This window comes from Mobula birostris, chromosome 7 (assembly GCF_030028105.1).
Source record: "Mobula birostris isolate sMobBir1 chromosome 7, sMobBir1.hap1, whole genome shotgun sequence".
Classification (NCBI taxonomy): domain Eukaryota; kingdom Metazoa; phylum Chordata; class Chondrichthyes; order Myliobatiformes; family Myliobatidae; genus Mobula; species Mobula birostris.
This window is the reverse complement of record NC_092376.1, coordinates 73,555,077-73,570,068: the sequence shown is the minus strand read 5'-3', so window position 1 is coordinate 73,570,068 and position 14,992 is coordinate 73,555,077. Positions and strand designations below refer to the sequence as shown.

The 14,992-nt window shown below is 36.5% G+C and overlaps 2 protein-coding genes across 4 annotated transcripts in view; one reads left to right on the top strand and one right to left on the bottom strand.

The window, feature by feature from the left end:
* Positions 1–2,391, top strand: part of mtmr2 (myotubularin related protein 2) — a 143,338-nt gene extending 140,947 nt beyond the window's left edge. For both annotated transcript variants that reach the window (XR_011886595.1, XM_072263413.1), the window contains one exon: positions 1,887–2,391. The gene's annotated coding sequence lies outside the window, so the exon portion shown is untranslated. The remainder of the gene's footprint in view (positions 1–1,886) is intronic.
* LOC140200302 (centrosomal protein of 57 kDa-like) overlaps positions 1,487–14,992 on the bottom strand; it is a 32,762-nt gene continuing 19,256 nt past the window's right edge. For both annotated transcript variants that reach the window (XM_072263419.1, XM_072263420.1), the window contains 6 exons: positions 12,593–12,670; positions 12,055–12,168; positions 11,550–11,627; positions 10,880–11,124; positions 7,335–7,479; positions 1,487–4,973 (listed from right to left, as the gene is read on the bottom strand). In XM_072263419.1, the coding sequence (XP_072119520.1) occupies positions 4,734–4,973; positions 7,335–7,479; positions 10,880–11,124; positions 11,550–11,627; positions 12,055–12,168; positions 12,593–12,670 (900 nt within the window). In that variant the 3' untranslated portion in view covers positions 1,487–4,733. The remainder of the gene's footprint in view (positions 4,974–7,334; positions 7,480–10,879; positions 11,125–11,549; positions 11,628–12,054; positions 12,169–12,592; positions 12,671–14,992) is intronic.

Here is a 14,992-nt window from a genome sequence, read left to right as displayed (position 1 = left end):
TGGGATGGTTCAAAGGCAAGTAAATGACAGGTAGAAGCAATTTTTGTTATATGAACAGTAAATAGCAGCCCTTGCCTCCTTTGGCAGCTTGGTTTCCTGAGCACATTGCAAGTAAATGTATTTGTCATTTACAAAATCCATAGCCTATGTAGCAAAGTGAGCACCCCACCTCTGAGTGTAGGCAGGGTATCCACTTATCTTAACTGAAACTTTGCATGTGTGTTAAAAACAGAAGAAGCCAAATTCAAGACTTGGATTTGAATAATTTTACACTTTAATACAGTTCTTTTCAGTTTTAAAATTACTTAAATTTGTGCAGTTGCAAACAGAAAATTCTCAACCACAAGGAAAGGTGGCCAAGTCCTGTTCCCTGAGATGTACAGCTTAAGATGTTTATCGACAGACTGCAATTCATTCTTGTTACTTCCTTTATTCTGGATTAATTTGACTATTAATGATGAAACAAATCAAACTCATCTCAGTCTGTAGTTTTAGGTTCCACAAATTACTACCAGTTTGTACATAAGACTTCTCCTTTTGGTTGAATTCTGTACAATAGTTAAATATATGGAAGACAGAAGTAAACAAAACTAGAATTGTTAAAATGTTCTATTAAATCCTGAAAGGAATGCATTTTGATGCAATTTATTAGACAGTTCTAATTGGCAAGATTTACCATTTTTTGATGTTTGAATGATCTTTTGCCATATCCCTGATCTATGTTGAATTTTCTGATTTGAATAAGCAGGAGCAATGAAGAGACATTAAGGAAAGATAATTAGGTTAGAGTATGAACTCCCATGTTATTCTCTAGTGATCTTTGCTTGAAGTAAACACACATTTTAGAGAGGAGTAAGAGTACATTTGATGTGATTATTTTCTATTTCAACTGACTTACTGACACAAATGAATGCCAGTCTGCTGTGCAAGTTTTTATTTATTCAATTTTCAGGATCCGAATGCTGCTGGCAAGACTAGCATTTATGAGACATTCCTAAGTGTCCTTCAGAAGGTTGTGCAAGGACATTTAAGAGTCAACCCCTTTAGTTGGCTGTGAAGTATCAGCGAGATCATGTCAGGATAATAGGTCTTCTCCCCTTTTAATATTAATTTTAACTTCCACAGTTGTATTAGTGGATTTAAATATTTTGTCTATGTCTGATTAATAATCTCATAATTGGTCTGTCACTCAAGTTTGCAATTCCTTAAATACACAAAACTGTCTTTCTTTAGATGAAACTTTTAAAGAGGTTTATTTGAAATGTAAGAATAGGAAGGATAGAGGTTTGCAAAAAAAAAAGCATGCTGTGATTGATCAATAAAAATATTTCAGGAAAGTGATTTTGCCACTTGCCCAAAATCACTGCTGAAGAACAGTGCTAGTTAGAAAAGCTTTCTTAGTGACCCACCTTGTGATTATTGGACATAAGTGACATCTTGTGTCCTTGTCAACCCTCCACATAATATGGTGTGTAAAGTGTGATATATTAAAATTCTCTAGGTAATCACCTACATTTATGCAAGTATGTAGAAACCAACATTTCAGCTATGCAAATATTAAGATTTTTAATTTTGTATCTCTAACACAAAGTACAGCAACATTTCATAACTTCCTTGAATGTGCAGATTAGTTTAAAAATAACATTGCTTCATCCCTTATCACAGCTTTTATTCCACAGTATTTCTTCTTTGGTGCAGACTTAAGTTGAAGTTCATTATTTTGTACAATGGATACTTTAAAGTAAATTCAAATGAAAAGTATGTTTTTTATACAAGCAACAATGTAATACAAAGCCCACTCATTGTCTTCAGTTGTTGTTGAATGTTTACAAAAATGTTATAATTTCTATGGATATATTGTTGATTTTCTTAAAATTGTACTACAGCTGAATCCAAATGGGCACAACTGTTCTGAGATCATAGAGGGCAATCCAGCTTGTCTACTAAACCCTCTGGAAATCTGCAATCATCTGGTCAACCATGTCTTAAGTAATTTTTTGCTTCTGTCTTGGAAATGAGGTGCTTCCTACTTGTTTTTGCCATTTGTACTAATCTGTATTGGTTTAAGCATCGTTTAACAACTCAGGATAAAGCTCCATATTCCATAAGAATGCTAAATAGCAAATTCTCAAAGTAAGCATTGGGGAAAAAAAGTTTGCCATTTTTATGATGGTTTTCAGCTTGGTTAAAAATTTAGATACGTCTAGTTTATTGCCGGTAACAATTAAAATTACTCTGCTGTCTTCCCAGCTTCAAGCTGTAAAAACAATATGCACTATTGGTAGAAGCAAGTTATATGAATTATAGAAGCAGAAATTACCCTTAAAGTGCACTGTATTTTTAAACCATATTCTTCCAGCTGCTGCTATACTATCCTAATAAAGACTTGTGTGAGGCAGAAAATATTGCTGTCATTTATTATAACACTCTCCACAAAGCCCTATTTGGTGAGCTTAGAGCAATTCTAACAAAAACTGTAGGAAGTATTCAGCTGTATCAGTGGGAGAAAGACAAAATGTAGCCCCTGGTTATGTCTTTTATCATTGTCCCACTGTACAATCATAATGAAAGAGTTGCCTCCATCAGATTTACATTTAGACCCAACCAGCTTTAAATTAACATCTTCTCCAAGTAGTTTTGCTGTCTTCTGTTGTTTCAAAAATGTAATTGATTTCTGGCTATTAAGGGAATAAAAGAGATCCAGGGATAGGGCTAGAAAATGGCTTTGAGGAAGATCAGCCATTAGCTTACTGAATGAAATAGGCTGTAAGGGCTAAATGTGTTCATATAAAAGACCATTGCCACTAAAGAAAATACTTAATATGAGACTTAAGCTAGCTATTCAATAATCACAAACCAAGCTCACTAATGGATTATGGAGTTGTTCAAAATGCAAGATTTAAATACCTAGTGTGTTGTTTTCTTCTAGTTCACGTTTGACATACATTCAGATTTGAAATTTAGAAAACCCCCTTTTATTTCACATTTGATCACAAGATTACACTTCCAAGTAAAATCATTTACACTTAGCAATTTCATATCCTTATTTCCAGAGATGACAAAATGTCCTGTACTTGAGTGACATTCCATTTCCCACTTAATGTAAATACAGTTTAACCATTCTTATAGATGTGCAAAGAAAAGAATAAATGAAGACTCAAACCTATCCAAAAGATTTCATTCAGGTTGGTGCTCAAATGTAGTCTAAAACATTAGTACAATACAACTTCATCACAAGTTATAAGAGAAGCATTATATAAGCTTGAATATGGAAATTTAGCTACTAAGCTAAACTAATGTTTTAGTAACCAAGTAATCTTGTATGTTGAAAAATTCCTTTGGGCTCAGCCACCATCTTAATGACAGATGGGTAAATGATACAATCCATACAAGCCAAAAAAATATTAAAATCAGGACAATCATGATACTTATCGCTATTTAGTACAAATCCCATGAAATTATGGTATGTATTGCATGATACTATATACTTAAGAAACAAACCGCCTGCTGAAAGCAAAACAAGAATAAAATCCCATTTGGTGAATTTAATGCAGACACTACAAATAGTTCAAAAGACAAGTCACAATAAGCAGAGTTAGAAAGAGCTCTCTAAAAAGGTGCAGCAAAATACTTTTTAAAAACTCACCACCCACTTTTTCAAATTATTTATTTAACTATTGTATAATGAATAGAAAAATGTAGAACACATTAGGTCCTAATGAGATTAATTTGCTAGACACACTGCTTCATGTGTGCAAAGCCCTCAAGAAGAATTGAAGGATTTTCCCACACTTAAAAAGAGGTCCAGCATAAACAAAATTCCATCTAGTCTTAAGAGTTCAAAATAGATGAAATTAGTTGTTCCAATCATACCTAAAGCAAACAAAAAATTTAGGTTTAATTAATAAAAAGATCTTCAAGTTAATAAAGTGCTGCAAGCACACAGGTTTTGTATAAATAGTTAACAGCCACCCATCAAAACGTGCAAGAATGTAAAATAGACTTAAATAGTTGTGGAGGAGATAACTTGTTGAACAGCAACATCAAAAATATAAAAATATTAACATGGTCTATTAAATTTTAAAAACCAGATCAACAACTCTGCATATTTTATATACAGAAAATTATCTGCAATTGTATACTTAACAAAATACAAAAAAATGCACTGTCACTTTAAATGAGCTTATCTTCTGAATACATTATTTGGATAGGCTTCCCTGAGTACATCAACCTGCAGGTAAATTAAGTTCAGTTGTAGTTTAAAATTTAAAAGCATTGCTGAACTTTGGTCCATATTAATTGTCATCAAACTTTGCTTAAATATGAAGGGCAGTATTTATAGGAGAAAATAATTTTAAGCTGCAAGTGACCAATTTGAGTCTTTGATTCATTTTTCAACTTCCCAAATAAGTGACATACATGAAACTGTACACCTGCAACTTGGAAGAGCACATGTGCAAAAGATACAACACTGAAATTACAAGGCATCATTGCAGAAATGCACTGGTCCACTCAACCAGAATCAAGTTTGTTCTGATAAAAGTGTATGGTCTTGAAATTTTGCATTCAAAAGACATAATAACTTAGTCTTATTGCGAAGAGTAGAATTAAATAATTAAAATTCTTACAGCCCAAAAGTTATTAACTTCAAAAAGAATTTCATTGGCTGTAAAGATGACCAAGTTGGCGTAAACATAGTATGAAATTCACAACACTTAGTGAACTTTATGACTTCAGTAACCCCAATTCACGTCATCTTTTCGGAGGGTAGTTTGTAAAGTCTGCATATCCCTTAACAAGCAAAGGTTGCCCTTTGTTTTATTCCCTGGTCGTACTTTAATAGTGGAAGCATCTTTTCCTTTAGTTGTTACAGTTGTTGTAACTTGCACTTCATTTACACCACGTGTTTTTCTCTGACTTGTCATTCCTCCAGCAGAATGCTTTTTCCTCATTGTGTCCTGGAATTTTTTGAGCTAAAAGAGGAAAATAGACTTTGAATCAAAGAACAAAAGGAGCAAGGATTCAGCAAATATTATTAATTTATTATTTAATTTTTGATATGACAAGCATCATCCTGGTTCAGTGGTAGTAATCCTGCCCCAAGGTAACAGGTTGTGGAGTGAAGTTCTATTCCAGAGTTACCACAAGGTGTTTCAGATAGAATCTCCTGTGTAACATGAGTGTTGCACTATTAGTGATGCTTTCAGATAAGACTTTAAACTCATGTTCTGTCTATAGCATCAGACATAAGCACACTAGTATTTGAAAAATATCCTCAAAGATTGGCTGTTCTATTTTCTGCATTCCAATAGTTACCAAAGTTCATGTACATAGATAATATCTTTGGGATGAGGCAAAAGTCCAAGTAAAATATCAGATTTTGAATTTGATCAGGCACTGTTAATATAAACCAGAAGTAATAGCATTCCACATCATGACAGGCTTGACTAAATAACACTCCTGGTCACAATGGCATTAAGTGTTAAACCTTAAAGTGTTAATAATGATTAAGTGATAAAATATAAACTATGATGTGAATTCAACGAGAAATAATAGCAGAAGACTATACAAGCCTGAGTCCGCTTCACTATTCAATGAAGTCATATAACCATATAACAGTTACAGCACGGAAACAAGCCATCTCGGCCCTTCTAGTCCGTGCGGAACTCTTACTTTCACCTAGTCCCACTGACCTTCACTCAGCCCATAACCCTCCATTCCTTTCTTGTCCATGTAGCTATCCAATTTTACTTTAAATGACAACATCAAACCTGCCTCAACCACTTCTGCTGGAAGCTCGTTCCACACAGCTACCACTCTCTGAGTAAAGAAGTTCCCCCTCATGTTACCCCTAAACTTTTGTCCTTTAACTCTCAACTCATGTCCTCTTGTTTGAATCTCCCCCACTCTCAATGGAAAAAGCCTATCCATGTCAACTCTCTCTATCCCCCTCATAATTTTAAATACCTCAATCAAGTCCCCCCTCAACCTTCTACGCTCCAAAGAATAAAGACCCAACTTGTTCAACCTTTCTCTGTAACTTAAGTGATGAAACCCTGGTAACATTCTAGTAAATCTTCTCTGTACTCTCTCTATTTTCTTGACATCTTTCCTATAATTTGGTGACCAAAACTATACACCATACTCCAAATTTGGCCTCACCAATGCCTTGTGCAATTTCAACATTACATCCCAAGTCCTATACTCAATGCTCTGATTTATAAAGGCCAGCATACCAAAAGCTTTTCTGAAAGTCCTTTCTGATCATGGCCTCAGTTCCATTTCCCTTATTGTTCTCAACTCCCTTAATTGATTCCCTTTATCTAATACAAGATACTAGTGTTTAAGCATTTTATTCTGCTGCAAAGACAAATCTTTGAAATATATGGGGTACAAAAAAAACTTGATTTTGTTGTTGGGGAGAAAAATACCAACCAATGACTAATTTTGTGTTTTGAAAGTCCTACTGACATATCAAGGAGGTAGTTTAACCTCATATTTCCAGTCTTTACTCAAGCCTTTGTATGCAATTTCCATCTACAACAAAATGTGCTCTTTATTTCTTCTTCCTCCTAATTTTTCAGCCTCAGCAAGCAGCCTTTAAACATCATTCGGCATCTCTTCATTATAATATAGGTATTCTATTCCCTCTTGTTTTTAAAAAGTTACTGTGAATGATAACCAAATGAAGCTTGGGAATTTTTCTCTGCACCAACATATTGGAGCATTTACTTTTAAGTGGGGCCCTTTCATACACGGTACAAAGTTGAGATAGATTAATTTTTTTTTTAAATTGCCTTATTGAAGAACATAAAAAATACTTTAAAGCTCAACTCATTTAAACAGTGCAGAAACTCAGAACCACATGAATTTCCAAGCTATTAAGGGGTAAAGATGATGTGGAACTTGAGACTCAAATCACCCAGTTGTACTGAGAAGTAGTACACTTACTTTGATGTAAAATCTTTCCAAAACATGGTTCCTTTGAATCAAAATTTCCCATACCTCAACCAGGTAATCACTACTCAGTTTCAAGACAGGATACCATCAAGTATTGTACTCAATCATTTATGGAGGGAGTCTTCATTGTCCTTATCATCCGCAACTTTCAAACAGAAGTTAAAGGGGAACATTTATGGCTAAGTGTCAGTGCCTCTTGACAGCAGCTACTGAGAGCATCCTAAATTATTTACAATTAAAGGAGCCCAAAATTCATGCCAATGAGGTATCACCAAACTGAGAAGCTTGGTGATACTTAATTGGCTTGAATTTTCTGGGTCAAAAGAATTAAATTACTTTTGTAAATCCTTAAAAAAAAATCCCTTCAGTCTTACCGATGCTTGATGCTTGCGGACTTTAGCAATCTGATCTCCTTTTGCTTCCATTCTTTTCACCAATGTTTCTAACTCTCGCTCCAAGTCATCTCTCATTGCATTTGTTTTTGCTTCATGTATCTGTTTAACTAATTCCTGATGTTCACTTGATTTAAAAAAAATAAAATTGCACACATTAGCTGCAAGGAAACTATAGATTATATTTTAACGAAGAGGGTTCATTGATTTCCTTGCTCAAGTTCAGTAATATAAACATGAGACAAACAGTAGGACCACAAACTCATTTTGGTTTGGAGGCTTCTGTGTCAAATGATCTGGAGAGCTATGTTGGACGAAGTCAGGGCTTTATGCTTCGGTTCTTGCTAGGGTCACCCATGCCAAACAGGTGAAGAGTGGTCCATCAGTCCTTCAGCTTAGGAGGTTCAGCTCAGGGCTAACAACCCTGGCTGGTCAAACAAAACTGTTACAGAATAGCAATGAAGAATCCTTCTACATCTGAGTGGCCAAGGACAGACAGAAATGGAGGACCTTCATTGCTGCCCTAAATGCCAGCAGTATAATGGGCAGTAAGTAAACAGAAGGACCCAGGGAAACAAAATAGGGAATGGCTTGTAAAGTTAGACGATCAGGAGAGGAGGCTAATATACATGTGGCCATATATTTTCCATTTGGTTTGCTTCCCACGAAGCCAATTGTGTTTAAGAGACACAAGATGAGCAAAATCATCACCACACCACCAAAAAACACAAGCTGATTAACTTGCTGTCACATCTCACTTCCTCTGCACTTCTGCTATGCTTCCCTCTAATGTGCTGGGCTGGAATTAATTGCTACTAGTAAAACCTCTCCCACAGCTACCTCCTACCTCCTGGCATCCTGGCAGGGAGAAATGTGACACCTAAATGGGAAAGGCCAAAGGCAGTGGTATGAAACCAAATGGAGCATGCTGTCAGAACAGGTTGCTGCAATCAGCCATACGCTGGAAAGCGGATCAGTGTGGCTTTGTGAAAAGTTTTTTTGCAAAAATACAAAGGAAATTTAAAATTAATCGGCAATGAATCTCAATAACATTACTTATTATAGGCCACCCTACACTTGCTTTCAAAAATTATCGTTTAATCTGACATGGCAAACATTAAAATATACTTTCTAAAATCATAATCAAGACAAAAATTGCACACCAAGCCCCTTCAAGAGATAATAAAATAAGCTGTCAGAAATAGATTTTAAAGAGTGCCCTAAAGGAGATACAGAGCAGCAGTAAAGTTTACCAAGCCCACAACTTAGTACCTCAGCAGCCGAAAACACACTAATAGTGGAAAAATACAGATCAAATAGTTGAAGGGCAAGTAAGTAGTTATGCAGAGGGAGAGTAAATAACCAGATCCTCAATTCTCTGTCTGATTCTAAAAAGAGTATCCCCCCAACTTGGCATTTGAGTTATAACTCCTATTGCCTATTATTTTTAATGTCAGAGAAACAATAGACCATATGAGAGCCAGGTATGTGGTATTTAAGGCAGAACAAAATAAAAGGAGGAGGAATAAATATACATTTCGGCTTTACTACCACGAGAGCAATACTGAAATGTGTGCATCTTTGATGTGATATTACCATGGACAGTATGCTAAATTCAGAAAGTGCCTCATCTATTTTCAGATTATCTAGTATCTTGTTCTGTCATTCCATTAGTAAAACATAACCACAAAAGGCAAACTCATTGTCTTCCTCTGCCTGTACTATAGCCCTACTTGGAATAGTTTTGCATTATTCTCCCCGCTGCAGCTCAAACCCTTGACAGTATCTTTAATTTTTACCCCATATTCCCTTTTGCAACATTCCTATTTCAAGTTCAAGTTTAATTGTCATTCACCCATACAGAGCACATAAGATAGCAGTAAAATACAGTCACATAAAAAAATATAGTCCAAGTCCCTGAATGTGGCAGCAGTCTGCAGTCAAACACAACACATCTTGTTCTCTGCTCAGCAAACACTAGAGCACCAACTCCAGCACACATGCCATGCCACACTACCTCCACCACTCCGGTGGAGCATACCAACTCCAACACCTCTCTCCTCAGCAGCTGCAGATAAGTGACACTGTAGCTTGAGGCCTAGTCCTTGCTAGGCCGAAGCCATACAGTTCCCCCGCCGTTCGCCAATAAACCAGTGGACTAGACTTGCAGCATTCCACATTAACAATGTCCAACAGGGCCTCATTATCACAAGAAAAGCGACTAAGACAATCACTCACTGTTAGACTGCACACCTACTTCGCGCACCCACTCCAACACCACTACACGATCTGCACCAAGAGAAGCTCCTCTAGTTTCTCCACCAATGAGCAACTTACTGATGGAGTAGACCTACGGTACTTTAAGTTCTTAAAGTCCAGCAGGGTCTTGCAATCATAAAAAAAATGTTTCCTTTATTCTGTTCCCTTTTAACATCTTCCTGGGGAAGTACAAATACCTGGGGATATGAATTGACAATAAACTGGACTGGTCAAAGAACACTGAGGCTGTCTACAAGAAGGGTCAGAGCCGTCTCTATTTCCTGAGGAGACTGAAGTCCTTTAACATCTGCCGGACAATGCTGAGGATGTTCTACGAGTCTGTGGTGGCCAGTGCTATCATGTTTGCTGTTGTGTGCTGGGGCAGCAGGCTGAGGGTAGCAGACACCAACAGAATCAACAAACTCATTCGTAAGGCCAGTGATGTTGTGGGGATGGAACTGGACTCTCTCACGGGGGTGTCTGAAAAGAGGATGCTGTCTAAGTTGCATGCCATCTTGGTCAATGTCTCCCATCCACTACATAATGGACTGGTTGGGCACAGGAGTACATTCAGCCAGAGACTCATTCCTCCGAGATGCAGCACAGAGCGTCATAGGAAGTCATTCCTGCCTGTGGCCATCAAACTTTACAACTTCTCCCTTGAAAGGTCAGACACCGAGCCAATAGGCTGGTCCTGGACTTACTTCCTGGCATAATTTACACATTACTATTTAACTATTTATGGTTCTATTACTATTTATTACCTATGGTGCAACTGTAACGAAAACCAATTTCCCCCAGGATCAATAAAGTATGACTATGACTATCTACTTATTTCCGCTTTCCTTTTATTTTAATGTAATATTTTCTGTATTTTATCACTTACTGAAACACACATGGGAATCATTGAATGAAGTGAGTAGAATGAATTTTAATTCCCTTTCCTCAAATTTCTTCCTTGAAATCTGGAGCATAGAATACAAATCTTTTCTGTAAGTGACAAACAAGTTCATGACAGCTTCTTGAGATTAGTTCATCTGGATGGAATATGACTTTATCCTATCCCAACTATTTCATCTAGAAGATCAGTCAATGTTTTCACAAGTGTACCTCTGAACACATTGCTGACTCCACATCCATATTGTAATGAACTTTGAGTTATCAAGTTTTGAATGCAGCAGGTGGAAATTTAAAAGCCGTTAAGCAATAAAATTCTAACAATGATGAATTAACATGCTAAATACAAGGCAGATGAAGAGAATACTTACAAACTCATTTGTCCAAATTCATCTTGTAATGTCAACAATAGTTCAGATAGTACCTCATGGGAATTGGAAGATACAGTAGATCCAGAGGAACTTTCAGTCATTGAAATAGCCGTTCTACAGACTTTTTTTTTGACCATTGGCTGCTCACTGACCACTCGGTCATTGCACAAGATTTTGTTATGTTGCTTCAACAGATGCAACACATGCTGAACATTAGCACTGACTGAATGACTTGGACTAGTTGACTGAAAGACAAAAACAACATTACGCTTAAAAAAAAAAGTTTTTAAAAAGCTTGGAAGCAAATGATTTTAAATTGATGTTTGTTCTTGACATTAGTTAGTAGCAGGTAAACATCCAAGCACACCATGCCTTAAAATACGTTTAATTTTAAATATTAAAAAGCTAAACCTATTTGAGCTCTTATCGATGATATGAAATATTTTTGGAACGAGCAAAAAACTTTTAATATGAAGGATACTGATTACAGTTACTATGCAGAATGAATGTGTTTACAAACCAATCCTAGATAACTAGCCAACACCAGCAATGGAAATAATCAATGAAGTGGTTGGGTAAAATCAATAGAAACAATATTTTGACAGAAAACAATGGAACACAATAATACAAAACTTGAACATGCAAAACTAGTGCAATTACTAGTACTCACTTTTCCTGCAACAAATGGAATATCACCCAGATTAAAGCGGTAATGGGGTTGTGCATGAGAATGGATTGTACAAGGCTTCTAAAAGACAGCAAAGAAAACCATATTAGACAGTCATATTGAATTCTGCTCATTGGTTATCCTCATGACCGTCAAGCACGACTATGAAAACTTAAAAATCATAATCATCTACTTTATAATCATAATCATCACAAGCATTTACTTTAAACACCAGTAGCATATGGGTCAATTGTTAGCACTCTCCCCCAAGTCAGATGGACCTAAAGTCCAGGCATTATTTTAACTTAGAGCATTTGATCCTCAGGTTCATTAAATAGACCATAACACCTAGGAGCAAAACAGGCTATTCGGCCCATCGAGGCTTCTTTAACACAGCTAAGAAAAGATCACATCTAGCAACCCCTGCATTAAACCACAAACCTGTTTTAGAGCATTTTAAATGCTTTCAACCCAAATATTGATTACTGTCAGCAACAATTAAATTTACCTTCACTAGATGCTGTTTCTTGTTCTTTACTTTTTTTGCTCTTGGTTGTGTTGATGGTTCTACTGGTGACACTGCTTGTAACAAAATTCTGTTTCTTTCCAGGCCAGTCTGCAACTAGATACAAAGAAACACTTTTAAATATAATTATATTGGTACCAAGTATAATGTAGACAAACAACTTTATATAGTACCCTATAATTTAACTGAATTATAAAAATTCTTAAAATCTGCAGCTCCACTAATTATTCATCTCTATATTATCCTTGCAACATGTCGGTAACATCTTTAGCAGGTGCCTCATGGAAACCAATAAAATGCAGTCATTATCATTTTGACTACATCTTAATAGTACAAGTGTGAAATTTTATAACTATATCTACTTGAGCTATACCAAGCAAAGCAATTATAAATATTTTCCCAACAATTTTCAATAAGGTCGGAAAGAATATTTGAGTTGTATAAAATTATGAAATGCTGATGGTTGAATAATGGTGGCTCTGATTTGCTTAAAAGCAGTGTATTAAACACTTGCACAAACCTGTGCAGCTTTATCCTGTATTAGTTTTCGTTGATGTTCTTCCTCTTGTAACTTTTGTTCCAATTCACAGATTTTTTTCTGGATAAAAGAACAAATTAGCTGTCAAATTATCATGACCATGGAAAGGCAAATTCTTAATCATAGTCTTACTATGGGTCATTTGATCTTCTACTCCTGTGGACTTTGGTGGTGCTCTGAATGGCAGATTCTTTGGACTAATCCCATGGCATTTCTATTAATACTCCAATACACTTGAGATATATCTTCTCCAAGATGTTACAGTTGTATAATAAAATTTAAACAACCTGATAAGTTGGAAGTAATTTTAGGAATCAGGCCTTGGTCAGACAAGAGGAAACAGAGCAAACATCTCCTGGCAAGCCAAATAGCAAAAATTAATGGATTATCAATGTTATTGTACATGTACATTCATTCTAAAAACATAACAGAAGAAAGAATTTCTGTTACAATGGCTCAGAAAACCATCTGTGAGCACAGATTTTACATTGTTAACATTGTGAACCTTTATTCATATGTAGTCTCTCCATGGAATATATAGGGGATTTAATTAATGCTGAACTTGCTTCTCACCTCTTATTGAATTCCAGCTTCATGTCTAAGTATAATTTAATGTTGAATTAGATTCAATTCAGTCTCCAAGGACTCTATCCCGATGACTTTTCAACCACGATATTCCTTTACACATGCAACAAGACTCGAGTAAAAACTAGTGGATACAATCAAATGTCCAACAAAAAAAGAGGACTGTTGGTAAAATCCCATCTGGCCCAGAACATATTGGTGCAATTCTACACTGTCATTAGAGAACATCCTCACATCAGCCATTACTTCACCATTTACATCTCAGACTTCAACTACTGCACAGAGTCTTGTCATCTTCAGAAGTTTTCTGATGACTCTGCCATAGTTGGATGCATCAGACGAGGCTGAGTACGGGGCTACGGTAGGAAACTTTGTCACATGGCGTGAGCAGAATTATCTGCAGCTTAATGTGAAAAAGACTAAGGAGCTGGTGGTGGACCTGAGGAGGGCTAAGGCACTGGTGACCCCTGTTTCCATCCAGGGGGTCGGTGTGGTCATGGTGGAGGATTACAAATACCTGGGGATACGAATTGACAATAAACTGGACTGGTCAAAGAACACTGAGGCTGTCTACAAGAATGGTCAGAGCCGTCTCTATTTCCTGAGGAGACTGAGGTCCTTTAACATCTGTCGGACAATGCTGAGGATGTTCTACGAGTCTGTGGTTGCCAGTGCGATCATGTTTGCTGTTGTGTGCTGGGGCAGCAGGCTGAGGGTAGCAGACACCAACAGAATCAACAAACTCATTCGTAAGGCCAGCGATGTTGTGGGGATGGAACTGGACTCTCTTACAGTGGTGTCTGAAAAGAGGATGCTGTCTAAGTTGCATGCCATCTTGGACAATGTCTCCCATCCACTACATAATGTACTGGTTGGGCACAGGAGTACATCCAGCTAGAGACTCATTCCACTGAGATGCAACACTGAGCGTCATAGGAAGTCATTCCTGCCTGTGGCCGTCAAACTTTACAACTTCTTCCTTGGAGGGTCAGACACCCTGAGCCAATAGGCTGGTCCTAGACTTATTTCCTGGCATAATTTACATATTACTATTTAATTATTTATGGTTTTATTACTATTTAATTATTTATGGTGCAACTGTAAGGAAAACCAGTTTCCCTCGGGATCAATAAAGTATGACTATGACTCTGACTCTCTGGTTTAGTGCAGCATCCTCTCACAATATAAGAAAACAACATCAAACTGTCAGCCCATCAATACAGGACTTGTATGCGTCCAAGACAAAGAAGCAGGCAGGAAAAATCATTGCAGACACTACACACATCCAGCAAACCTTTTCCCCCAAAAAATTACCCTTCTGGAAAGCACCATTGGGCTATTAAAACAAAAACTCCATGCCATCTTACAAGTGTCTTTTGCAGGCAGTTAATCTGATCAACCATTCCAGTTACATCCCACCCCCCATCTATAACCTCAGTCATTACACTAAACATTTTAAACCACTTTTTAATAATGCTGATTACATTGCAAATATATGCTGGTATTTATGCACATTTTATTCCATATCTGTACCAAGCTCTAACTTTTTAAAAATATAATTCTTTAATTGTTAAATGTTGTTGTTTTTACTGCATGTTGCACCAACACACTAAAACAAATCCCTGATATAGTGTATTTTGTTTAATTGGGCCATATTGGGACCAATACATGTTGACCCAATTAACTGTTCAACTGAGTAACAAATTATGTATTGAAATGAAATACAGAACAAATCTGAACACTGCCAATACCTCTACAATACTATAAAACTGTGTAATGGTTCCTGATAGTTATTGA